Source organism: Girardinichthys multiradiatus, chromosome 12, assembly GCF_021462225.1.
Source record: "Girardinichthys multiradiatus isolate DD_20200921_A chromosome 12, DD_fGirMul_XY1, whole genome shotgun sequence".
NCBI classification, from domain to species: Eukaryota; Metazoa; Chordata; class Actinopteri; order Cyprinodontiformes; family Goodeidae; genus Girardinichthys; species Girardinichthys multiradiatus.
Genome location: NC_061805.1, coordinates 14,645,646 through 14,658,323, shown reverse-complemented (window position 1 = coordinate 14,658,323; position 12,678 = coordinate 14,645,646). Strand labels below are relative to the sequence as shown.

General features: G+C 39.7%; 1 protein-coding gene and 1 long non-coding RNA gene across 5 annotated transcripts in view; one reads left to right on the top strand and one right to left on the bottom strand.

The window, feature by feature from the left end:
- Positions 1-1,203: 1,203 nt before the first annotated feature.
- Positions 1,204-12,678, bottom strand: part of fgfr1a (fibroblast growth factor receptor 1a) — a 40,450-nt gene continuing 28,975 nt past the window's right edge. For 2 of the 4 annotated variants that reach the window (XM_047380489.1, XM_047380491.1), the window contains exons 9-18: positions 8,438-8,634; positions 7,915-8,060; positions 7,147-7,268; positions 6,517-6,627; positions 4,947-5,137; positions 4,690-4,812; positions 4,537-4,607; positions 4,307-4,444; positions 2,483-2,588; positions 1,204-2,387 (exon numbers count right to left, since the gene is read on the bottom strand). In XM_047380489.1, the coding sequence (XP_047236445.1) occupies positions 2,211-2,387; positions 2,483-2,588; positions 4,307-4,444; positions 4,537-4,607; positions 4,690-4,812; positions 4,947-5,137; positions 6,517-6,627; positions 7,147-7,268; positions 7,915-8,060; positions 8,438-8,634 (1,382 nt within the window). In that variant the 3' untranslated portion in view covers positions 1,204-2,210. The remainder of the gene's footprint in view (positions 2,388-2,482; positions 2,589-4,306; positions 4,445-4,536; positions 4,608-4,689; positions 4,813-4,946; positions 5,138-6,516; positions 6,628-7,146; positions 7,269-7,914; positions 8,061-8,437; positions 8,635-12,678) is intronic. The other 2 variants (XM_047380490.1, XM_047380492.1) reach the window with 1 other exon arrangement.
- The window catches only part of LOC124877370, a 57,490-nt gene continuing 52,011 nt past the window's right edge, over positions 7,200-12,678 (top strand). Inside the window, exon 1 of the long non-coding RNA XR_007040503.1 lies at positions 7,200-7,330. This is a non-coding gene — a long non-coding RNA (uncharacterized LOC124877370). The remainder of the gene's footprint in view (positions 7,331-12,678) is intronic.

Sequence of the window (12,678 nt, the reverse complement as noted above, 5' to 3'; positions counted from 1 at the left end):
AATAATAATTGGTCAAGTTTGGCATGCATGTGTATTCAGCGCCTTTTAACCTGTCACACCTAAATAAAATCCATTGAAACTATCGCCAACAGAAGTCTCCTAAAAAGTTAGTGGGCTACGAGTAAAAAACTGCACATCCGCCTGAACATACTACCCCCACTGTGTCACATCATGCTGTGGGGGTTGCTTAAAACAGGGCAACTGGAAGAAAATATGTAGATGATGCAAAAAGATTTGAGACTGGGGCAGAGGTTCGCCTTTGAACAGGACAGAACCTCAAACCACCATGGAATGGTTAAGTTAAAATGTATTCATGTGTTAGAATGGCCTAATCAAAGACCAAACTTAAATCCAATTGAGAATCTGTGGAAGGCTCTCAAAATGAATGTTCACAGACTATTTTGCAAAGACAGAAAAAAACTCTAGATGTGCAAAGCTGGTAGAGATGTATCTCAAAAATACTCGTTTATGTAAACCTGGGCTACACACGAATGCCCCAGGCATCCTTTTCTTTCCATTCACAATTATGTTCTACTTTGTGTCTATCACTTAAAATTCAAATAAAATACAATGAAGTTTGCAGTTCAAGGATGATAAGTACTTCTGCAACCAACTGTAGACAGATATGGACAGTAGTGACCCGACTCAAGCACATAGCATTGTCTTTATTCTCAAATGCTTTTAATACCAGTTGGTATTAAAGTACCTTGAATCTGTTATTCATTAGCAAATAAATCACCAAGACCCTTTCATGCAATACAAAATGTACTGAAGGGTAACTGCATTGACCTAAGCGGTGAGAGCTTGCTTTTAAAAAAGGGTCGGATGTTTGCCTGTTGCATGGAGACTGCAATCCAGGTGATGCATCAGCCAATGGCAGGAAGCCAGAGCCGGGCATCAAGGTTGGGGCAGTTGATGGATTGGGAGAGTAGCACCAGCACTTGCCAAGCCATTGAAAACAGTAATAAATCACCAGTTTACTGCCAGTTGTGACTCTATGCACTCTCCAGCGTTTCTTCTGATGTCAGCAGCACATCACCATATCTAATCAGACACCAGCAACCCACGTTGGAAAGACGGGAGATTGAAGTGGCAAATGTTCCCTTCATCTCTGTAAACATAATTTACATCCAAAACATAAAAATAAATCATGATATTTATAGAGCAATTTATGGAGTCAAGTTCATACTCTGAAAGCTCAGCTTGTTGAACAATAATATTTTATTTAATGTAATCCTTTTTACGGTGCAATACGTGTTCCGCCCCTGTTAAAGCATTTACATTACAGTAATACAGTTCATCACATGAAAGTCAGGCACAGTGGAAGTGCATGATGTTGACAAAGGCAGGATCTCTGGATTTTACAAAGCATGATGTACAGCCAGGAATATTTACAGTTGTAACTTGTCTTGACAATAAACATAGTTGCAAGCAAGAAAAAAGATTTTCAGAAATCTTTTCCTCTGCTGGAAAAAACTCGAGCAAAAGCTCGAGTTAGTTTATACTGCAAGGTTGAGCTATGAAATACAGTTACAGATTTCCATTGATATATTCAGGGGAATCATAATTGTTAAAAAAAAACAAAAAAAACAAACTCGCCACATATTCCTCAACAATTATTTAAGAAGCTCATGTAACAACTGCCCCTCTCTGGACTATATTAGAAAACAGATCAAACATCCTTGTACAAAACACAATAAATCAATTAAGGTAATAAAAATAAGAGTACTTTGTAAATATATATTCATATTTTAAATTTTCTAACTGTATTTACAAGAAGAGAGTGAATGAGGGTGTTGCACATTTCTGGATTTGGTCCAAAAAAACCAGACCAAACAAGCAATTATGACCATTACAGAGCAACACAAAAAAGTCGAAAAAAATCCAACTCTCTATCAGTCCATTCCGTTCTCCTGATCGAACGGTGGAATGCCCAAAGTGAAAAGAAAATTGAGAGTCCATTCATTTTCCGAAGCTGCAAGAAATCACTACTCCTGGCAATAAAAAGTGCCCCTCATAACACCACTGCCACCAAGAACTGGCTGCAACCCGCAGTCCGAGTGGTCCAACTCAGTGTCCTCAAAGCTCCTCTCTCACGAAGGATCCAAGATATTTTTTTAGCTTCATTTCTGGGAATGTGTGGGGAGAAGTCCCACCCCATGAGGCAGGGAGCTGAGGATATGCCAGTGTCTGTGAGTGAAAAGGAGCTCTCAACGTTTTTTGATGGCTGCCCCATTAGAGTGAGGAGGGAATTTCGGTAGGCAGGGCTCCTCTGCTCCTGCGTCGTGGGAGAAAACCGAGTCCTCGCCGGAGGAGCAGGTAGAGCTCCGGGTGTCGGGGTAGCTTGGGGAATATTGGTCCAGAGGCACAGAGAGCTCCAAGTATTCCTGTAAGGAGTAAAAATACAAGAAAATGTTAAGCAATTCGTCATCCAACGCAACCACAGATGATCTGCTGGCCACCGGGCAGAGGGCAGCCTCACCTGGTTGGACGTCATGGCCAGACATCGATCTAGGTCCTCTACCAGCTGTTTGAATGTGGGTCTCTGAGAGGGCACAGCATGCCAGCAGTCCCTCATCATCATATACCTGCAGAGATCATAAGCTTCAATAATATAAAGCTCCTTGAATAACAATCTCAGCTTTATTCTCCGAGATCAAATCTCATGCTGAAAGAATGTTAAACTCGACAGAGGAGAGTTCAAAAAGCAGACATTCGGTCTCAGAAGGTAGATAACGTAACAACAAAACTGCACAATGTGTTCCAGCTGCAGCTCACACCGTGTTAAGCGTTTTATTTCATCGGTCATCACGCAAACATTTGGAGGGAACATTATAATGTTGCCAAGCACCTGGAATGTTTCTGCTATGTAACAACATGGGTATTATAAATATTAATGCCAACTTTCCAGGCAGAGAACAAGGTTTGAGACCAAGCTAAGAGTCATTCTGTGAGGGCTGGCATACCGATCTGTTAGTACTCTTTAACAATAATATTTTAGTGTTGGAAGGACTAGTCAGTTTAAACAACGGTTATTTATAGCGTAGACACTGCTACATGTATAGCGCCTTAATGTTAACACCTTTCCCTCAAACCCTGTCGGTTTTTGTCAGGCTACCAACCATAAACCTTCATGTATTTTAGTCGGAGTTTCTCTGATACAACAAACACAAATCTTAAAAGTGTGGCGTGTATTTCTTTTCTACTCCCTGAGGCCTTCTGTAAAGTTCTCAAGGGTTTGCAAGAGAACAGTAGTAAAAAAACAGCATCACAAAGACCAACTAGCCAGCTCATAAATATCATGTTTAAAGCGGGCTTGGTTAAACCCCGGTTTTCCGGCTTGGCACATCTCACAGAGCAATGTCCAACCGATCGCCTGAAATGTAAAACCTACTGAGACATGGCAGACCATTTCAACTAAGAGGCTGGGCTAAGATAACGGTGATCAGACAAGCACCTGAAACGGGGAAGCAGCAAACGTGTGGAAGAAGGTGCTCTGGTCAGATGACACAAAAATGTGGACTAAAATGGCCTACCTGCAAAATACTGTGTGGATAAAAACACATAACCTTTTAAAACACCATCCCTACGGTGGAGCAGGGTTAATAGCAGCAAAATACTTCGGGGACTTTTATTTTTATTTTTTTAAGTCGGCATGGATTGGGAAAACTGGTCAGAGTGGATGAGATGAATAAAGGTAAATACTACAACTGTGGAAGCAAGCTTGTTAGAAGCAACAAATTAATTAAGACTAGGGCAAAGGTTCACCTCAGAGAACAACAACCCTAAAAATGCAGCCAGAGCCATGATGGAATGATTTTGTTTAAAACATATTCATGTCAGAGGGTTGACACAATGCAGACAGCAAAGCAACTAAAAACTTGTGGAAGGACTTGAAAACTGATGTCTGACTAGAGCTATTTTATCACTGAAGGAAGAAGAATGCAGAAGAAAATTAGGCCATTCCATTTTTAAAGCTGGTAGAGACGTAACCTAAGCTGCAATTCCAGCAAAAAGTGGTTCTAGAAAGTCAGGGGAGCTAAACACAAAGGCACACCACACTTAAAATAATATTGGTATAACATATCAAAAACATTAATAATTTTGATTTCACCTCTAAATTATGCGGTACTTTTGTTTGGGGTCTGAGGCCAGTGGCTGTAAAACGACAAATGTGAAATGTTGCTGTGCAAGCATCTGGTGACATCGTCTAACTTGTTACTTTCAACAGTTTACCCCATGAAAGGTCACTGCTGTTTAAGCAGTCCGATCTACAGAACGATGCAGTGTTTCGTTGTTTCCTTACAGCTCGTGAGTGCATGTTGAAGGCTTGTCCATTCGGTGACCTTCCTTCAGCAGCTTGAACAACTCCTCCACTGGTACGCCAGGGTACGGAGAGCCTCCCAGGGTGAAGATCTCCCACAGCAAAACCCCAAATGACCAGCTGAAGAGAGGCCCAGAGAGAAGTGTCTCGTTTTATGATCATCTAAATCACACAAGCACCAAGGAATTAGGAAACTGAGATGAGACACTCACACATCACTTTGGTGTGTGTATATCCGGTCAAACAGAGCCTCGGGAGCCATCCACTTCACAGGCAAACGACCCTGTGAAAAAGACAAATGTTACTATGATTTATTAGTTACTTTCTATGAAGTTATAATAAGTGTTTTTTACACTAATACTCACATTGGTGGTCTTCTTATAGTAATCAATATGATGGATATCTCTTGCGAGGCCAAAGTCAGCGATTTTCATCACATTGTCCTCAGTCACCAGCACATTGCGAGCTGCCAAATCTCTGTGGATGCACTAAAAGCATAAAAACAGACATTATCAAGACTTAATCTCAGCCCTTGGGATAAACGTTGGGAGGTAGAAAGACTAAACGGTTAGAACGTCACAGTCTAAAGTAAGCTGTGAACTGGTTTGTACTCCTTGGTTACCTTTTTGGAAGCCAAATACTCCAAGCCTCGAGCGACTTGGTAAGCACAGGACACCAGGTCTTTGATGGACATGGTCTCCACAGGAACCTGGTCTGGGTTGTAACAGTACTCCATTCCCGGAGGGCGGCGGGCTCGCAAGTACTCCCTAAGGTTGCCCTTGGACGCATATTCAACTATGACATACAGGGGACCTAGAAACAGAAGCAAGCAAGAATATATGAACAAAAAAAAAAAAAAAACACACCTGCAGTTTGGGTTTCTGATTTATCCTTTAATAATATGGGTTAATATCTGTTAATTAAAACATTTTAAACTAAACAATAACAGCTGGCTGAAAGAGCACAATTACACTCTTTCTACACAAACTTGGCTGTTTGGAAAGATTTCTGTGTGGAAATTATTTCACAATCATTATGTTCTTTAATGCTACAGCTGGAGAGGCTACAGGATGGATATGTGTTAAGCAGCAATGGCAGACTGGCTGGCAGGGCAAACAGCCACAGAAATAAACCAGCTAATATCAGCTTGTTATATACTTGTTTTAGTCTCTAAAGTTTAGAACAGCTAAAAAAAGGTATTTTTCTTCAGCCAATATATGAAAATCTAAATATTTAAGATAAGATTATTATAACTGAACACATGACACCTATGCTCCGGACACCTTGCTGGCTCCTCACCCACCTCTGTTATGAATACAATCTTTGTCTGTTGATCCACCAGTGCCTCCACGGGAATTTTTCAAGGAACTCCTAAAACCACAATCCTCAACCAGAAACCTCTGTTCCACAAACACCATCTGTAGGAGGCCTGCATCTACAGCATGTTTTTTTTCCAGAGTCACGGATGCCTTCTTTGCAGACATTTTAAAGCTCTCTAGTGCCCGGTATTCTGAATTTTTCTCTGGGAAAACAGTCCAAGATGGAATTTTCTATACAAATTATCACACAGTTAGTTTTGTTTTTCTTTCGACTGATGCATTAAATTCACCACTTTTTACAGGGGTCTAAACAACTACAACCTCTTGTTTGTGGACAGTTTTTGCAATGACAACTGGCCATCAATTCTCAGTTGAGTTTAAAACTCCAGCACGTAAAGCCAAGACAACATTTAAAAACAAAAAGCTTACCACTCATCAGAATGAACTGTGAAAGCAGATTTCTATGGCTAATAAGTTAAACATATTAGAGCTAAAGGAGAGTAGAACAAGAAAACCTAACAATGTTGCAAAAAGTAATTAATCAAATTGTGTCTGTGTGGATTAATAAACTGCAATTTAATGAATGCTTTTAATTTGAAATGTGAGCAATGTCCATGTAGGGTCATTGAAGCTTAGATTTTTTTTAAGCACAAATGATTGTAGCGGAACGACAGCAGCCATAGTTGAATCAAGCTGCGAGCTCGGAAGCTGGTGTCAGAATCATTTATTCATGCTTTTCCACACACACCCCCCCGCCCCTCCCAAAGTGAGGCTTACAGCAGCACCATTGTCTGGGGGACAACTATGTGTGTGTCTGTGTGTGCGAGTTGACTGGAGCAGGTCAGTATCAGGCTCCTGTCCGTCTTCTCTTACCATCCTGTGTGCAGGCTCCCAGCAGATTAATGATGTTCTTGTGCTTCCCAATGATCTTCATCATCTCCATCTCTGAAATGAGGTCTGACAGGTCTTTCTCTGTAGCATCAGCTGCAAAGCATGACAAAAAAAAAAAAAAAAATCATCATATTAAAGTACTTAGTCCTTGCTTTGCTGGTGAAGTGGCAAAAAATAAGGCTTCCCAGTAATGACTTTGCGAAATATTCACACCATCACTCCAGCTGTTTAGTGACAGAGTGCTGTTTGTTGTTTTGTAGAATACTCCCTGAGGAAAAGCACTTAACAGAAGAAAGAAATGCTACTTTCCATCCATCTTCACTCCTTGGTGGTGTTTAATGAACACCATTTTATATGGGATGGCAAGGGTTCTCATAAATTTTTACTCTGCTCTCCCATTTGCTCCATGGCAGGGAGGGCATCCTTGTTCAAAGTTTTTTTTTTGTTTGCATGTCCCAGAAGTCTACAGATCTTCCTTTGTACCCATTTCTATAAGCTGAAAACTTTCCAATCTGCAAGATCCCCATGACTCAACTTATTTCTGTAAATCACAGAACTACAATAAAGCGCCAGAAGTTTACAGCACATAAACCTGTCAGGTAAACTACTTACGCTTCAACATTTTCACTGCAACCTTGGTCACACGATTTGGTTTCTCTTTGTCCAGACCCAGAACCTCCCCCATCATCACCAGACCGAAGCAGCCTTCACCCAGTGGCTTACCAAGAACAAGTCTGTGAGACGGAGAGGAGACAGTGGAAGAATTTCAAATGAAGCAACAGCATTCAGATGTTAAGTGAGTAAAGCTTGTTTAAAAGGTAAAAACCACAAAATGCTTCACAGAAACTAAAAAAATACAAAGTAAACAAAATAGCTAAAAAAAAAAAAAAATGAAAGAGTCTTAAAAAAAACTCACATAAACCAAACCAACATAAAGCAAACAGACCCTTTGTAATTAAAAGTCTATCAAACAAAACAAAAAAAAAAAGTTTTAGCTGCTTTTTAAAAAAGTCCAAAAGAATCACGGCAATGGCAACATTTCTCGATCTGACTAGAGGTGTGTAAAAAAATTTCCAAAGCGAATTCCAAAATATATTGGCAGCCAGTGCAAAGAGACTAAAATGGACGCAATATTTTGTCTCTGTCTTGCGGTCACATTTTAGACTGACTGGAAACAATCAAAACCCTGCTGGAACTGCTCAGGCATGAAGACAGAAACATGTGATGTTCATCTCCAGCGCCGCTCTCGAGACAACAGATTTAATCATAGGTAGAACATGTGCCGCAGGTAGCGTCACTGTCTATGCTGAGCACCAAACAGAAACATAGGAGCCACCACAGATTAGCTCAAGGCTTCTGATAAACTGCATTAAAACCTACTTGTCTCTGGGGATCTCCCAGCGGGGATCCTGTGGTAGCTCATATTCAGATACTCCTGACAGCATTGGAGTCCCACTGGAGGAGAGGCGGGAGGGACGAACTAGCATCACTCCAGAGTGGATGGAGGAACTCGAGTCCACAGACACCTGAGGTAAAAAAGGGGGACATTACTTCTCTCAAAGTGGAACAAAGACAGATAAAAAGGTGTTCAGGAAGCCAGTAGTACCCCTCGCTGCAATTACTGTAATAGAAATGTTCCTGTAAAAACAATAAGGTGGTGCACAGTGTACAGTTTTCATATACCTATACATACCTGATACAAGACCTTCACCAAATATTAAGAACCTGAAGGCTTTGTCAACATATTATCACGGTCATATCAACCAAAAGATAAGGTAGAAATATAAAGTTTCGCTAAACTAGTGTCACATACTGAAAAGCTTTGTGTTTATAAGACAAAATGAGCTGTAGACAGAAGAAAAGGTGAAAGAGTATAAAAATGGCAAACCCCCTATCTACTTTCTGTTACCTGTCTGCGCAGAGGAATGCTTTTGGCCAGCTTGTGGACAGCCAGCTGACCGTTGAAGTCACTCTTCTTTGAGGAGGCCCGAATCTTGAGGATAATGACAATGGTGATCATGATGGCGATTAGAAAGAAGCCCACACAGTAGATTACCACCTCCAAGTAGGTGCTGCTGGCTGGGGGGTACGGTGTGACAGCTAGATGTGGAGCAGGATGACAGGGGGCGGGAGAAGCACGGTAAGCAGTCGTGAATGAACTAAAGGAACATGTCAGTCCAAAAAACAGCTCACAGCAAGGAATAACCAATGCGGTTACACATACATATAAAATAAACCTGCATTGTTGTACAATGGTTAAAAGTCAGAGCCTTTAAACTGTATGGGACTGAGATTCAGCACACACCACATGGACTAGTCCAAAGGTCTGAAAACTCATTAAAAAGATGTGATTGTTTTGATGTCTGTCTGATTTCTAGTTCTTTATGTTTAGTGTATTGAAAAAATATTCATGCCTTCAAATTCTTCCCACATTTTCTCAAGTTAAAACCACAAATGTCACTGCATAGTGGTTGTTAGTTGGAAGACCAACACAAAGTAGAACATATGTTAGGCAGAAGGAAAACGATACATGGTTTTCAAAAATGTAAAAACAAAATCTGAATAGTTTGGCATCCATTTGTATTCAGTAAAAGCATATCCACAGCATGATACGGCTACCACCATGCTTCACCATGGGGATGGTGTTTGGGGTGATGAGAAGGGTTAAGTTTTCCAAAGGTTTTATATGTATGCCAAAAAGTGAAATGTTGGTCTCATCTGACCTGGCCAGAGCACCCTCCTCAATATGTTTGCTGTGGTCCCTACATGGCTTGTGGCAAACTGTAAGCATCACTTTATTTCAGCAATGGTTTCATTATTTCCCCTCTTCCATATAGGTCTGATATTTAAAGTGCTGAACTAACAGTTGTCCTGTGGACAGCTTTTACCAGCTGAGCCGTTGATCCCAGGAGCCTCTCCAGAGTTACCCTCACCTTCTTGGTTCCTTCTCCAATGAATACTTTCATTTCTCAGTCTCTAAGTTTTGGTGGACAGCCATGATTTTCAGTTATGCCGTACTCTTTTCATTTTCAAATGAGGCTTGGAACGGAAAATTATTTTATAACCTAACCCTTCCTTAAACATTCCAGCAACTTTATCCCTGACCCGTCTGCTGTGTTCCTCAGCCTTATCAGGATGTTCTAAGCTGGATGTATATTGGCATTAAATTACACACAGGGGGGGCTGTATTAACTAATTACGTAACTTGTGAATGCAACTGATTGTGCTGGAGTTTATTTAGGAGTGTCAAAGTAAAAGGGGCAGAGTACAAATGCCCTAAACATGTTTTATCATTTCCTTCCAGCTCCCCACCATACTGTACTTTGTATTGGTTTATCACACAAAATAAATCAAGGTGAACTGAAATATAAAGTTCAACTTGTTTCTTGATTTCCGAAGATAATGTGTATATGAAAGGTTGCAGCTCCAAGGATCTGACTTTTACACACAATCATTACTTTATACACAATTGTGTTTACTAAATAGTCTAAATCCCATTTTACATGTACTGGTAGGATTCAAGAAGCATTATATAAGGTATGTGCTCAGCCTGAATTAATTGGCTGATTCTCATGCATGAAACTTCAATCTTAAAACGGGTTGTGTGTTGGTTCTGGTAAATCAAAGCTCGTCACACAATCATTTTGGAATAAATGGCAGAAAAATATATTCAGCAAAGGAAACCGACAAATTAAGATCGTGTTTTTTTCCTCCCACTTGATAAAAGACACCAACATTTATTCATACCAGTAGAAGGGGTGTAATGGATCGCACTTTTCACCAAACAAACTAAAAAAACCAAATGTGTGGAATATAATTTTGTTTGAGAGGCAGCCTTGTGCACAGAAGCCACAAGCAAGGAGCAGCTGTGAATACAGATTTTGTTCATGCTTAGCACTACTGACGAACAGCACTTATAAACTCTAGAAATAAAAATATAATCTAAAGTCAGATTTAATAGAATATTACATTTCAGTCTCTGTTATTTCAGCCTGTTTTACAGATTAATTATAGGCCAGGATTAAGTCTGTTTAGTTAGGGACCTGCCTTTGCACCTAGATACACACGCTGCCAGGCCCAGACCTAGAGGACATGCTAGCCACAGAAAAGGCCACAGCTAAAGCATCGGGATGTTTTAGAACCAAAACTATTGTTGTGGAGGATGCAGGATTTACATAATTAAATGTTATCTTGAGCCATATATTTTTCTGTCCTGCTGATGCTTTGGAAACAAATTTCCAAAGTTTGTGAGGGGACACGAAGAGGAATTGTTGAGGAGCTGTTCGGCACAACAAAGGTAGCCTAGAAAGGAGACGAGGACTCAAAAGTTAGCTATTTTAAGCATCACTGGGGTATTAGAAAATAAAGGCAAAAGAGGAACAGAGATGTTAGTAATTATTTAAAAGTAAATGGCATTATCTGACACATTGAGACGTTCCCGGTTTATTCAGACTGCGAGACTTTTGACAGGAAGGCTGACACAACCGAGATGTTTTTATCCTCTGTTATGACAGATGCATTGGCAGCATTTTGGAAATCTGAGAGGTAAGGTAAGGGCTACATTTTCAAAGCAATACACAGAAACCATCTTAGTTTGTGGACTCTGTAACAATCCTAAGCATCTTGTATTTACAATGAGCAAATGTCAAATCTGCAGTAATTTTGTCTCATATGCTCACAGTAGGTAGGAAAGAAAAATGTAGTTTGAATGCTGTTCTGTTTAGGGCTGAAACAATTATTTGGATTAATCGTGATTAATCGATTTTTGAATTAATCGTTAGCTAATTTAGTAATCGAATAATTGTTAACTGGAGTATGAAGACTAAAACATGCTGTTTACTAAAATAACCCACTCACAGCACTGATTGAGCCACAACTGTACAAAAACATGTACATTTTGCATTAAGATAAAAAACCTTCTTCGTCTGTAAAATTGCTCTCTTCTGGTTCAAGTTTTGTAAAAAAAAAAAAAAAATCTTATTTTTCTTCTCTGTTTTTGCACTGAAAAAAAAAAAAAATCAATAAGAGTGTAACGTGGCATTTAAGTATGCTACTTGGGTTTTATCTGATCTGGATAACAATACGATTTTTTAGGTTGAAAAACATTTCTTTAAAGATCCAAAATGCAATATGCGAATGGCACTTTATGCACTTTTTTGTTTGCGACTTGCTGTGTTATTACATTTTAGGCAATACAATGTTGATTTTTGTTTTCACTAAATGATTATTTATTTGTTTACTTGCATTGTCTCTTATTTATTTCTATTACTCTATATTTCTACATAAAATAAGCTTAAGTAGTTCAATAAAAAATCTGCAGAGTATGCCAATCTTTTATCCAATTTCTCAATCGTCAGAATAATCAACGGAATACTTAAAATAATCGTTAGCTGCGGCGCTAGTTCTATTATCTTTTGTATTAGAGTTCAAGCTAAAATCAGTGTGAAAAAAAAAACAGCCACAAAGTTCTGGTCAGTGCATCTGTACAAAAAAAAAAAAAGAAAAGAAAAAAAAGAATCAGTGTCATTTAGAAATTCTATAAAAGCTTATCTTAAACATATTTGCCGACTGAAAAAAAAGGAACAAATGTTTTGTCTTTTGTGAGGAGCAGAGTATTTTTGCACTGGAATGAGTCGGTGTTGCGAAGCGCATCTCAAACTGAACATACTGACTGAAGTGCACCATTACACCCCTAACCAACACCAGCAACACAAGTGAGTTACACCTGTGTGAAAAGGCTGACTGACAAGCAGCTTGATAATTGGAGAAATGCCCATTCCAGCATTCTGAGGAATGAGGCACATCCTTCGCAGCGAGCCAATTATCAAAGCCAGCCACTGTGTTCACAGCAGGAAATGACATCAGCAATACATGTCATTTTAAGCCCTTGTCAAAGAAAATCAGCCTGGAATCAATTAAATGCAAACACCCGTTAAGTAGCAGAAAGGAAGATCATTCAAGGTGAAATCTGACCACAAAGCTGCCAAACAACCCCTTTATAAACTTCTAGGTGATATTTTACCCTTTAAACATATTCCTAGCCCTTAACAGCTCTTGGGCTGTTTGGCATTTGCTGATTTCCCAAACAGAAGAAACAGCAGAGCATGCCTCTCCAACTCTGCTCCATCTTAGGAGTTAAGATGG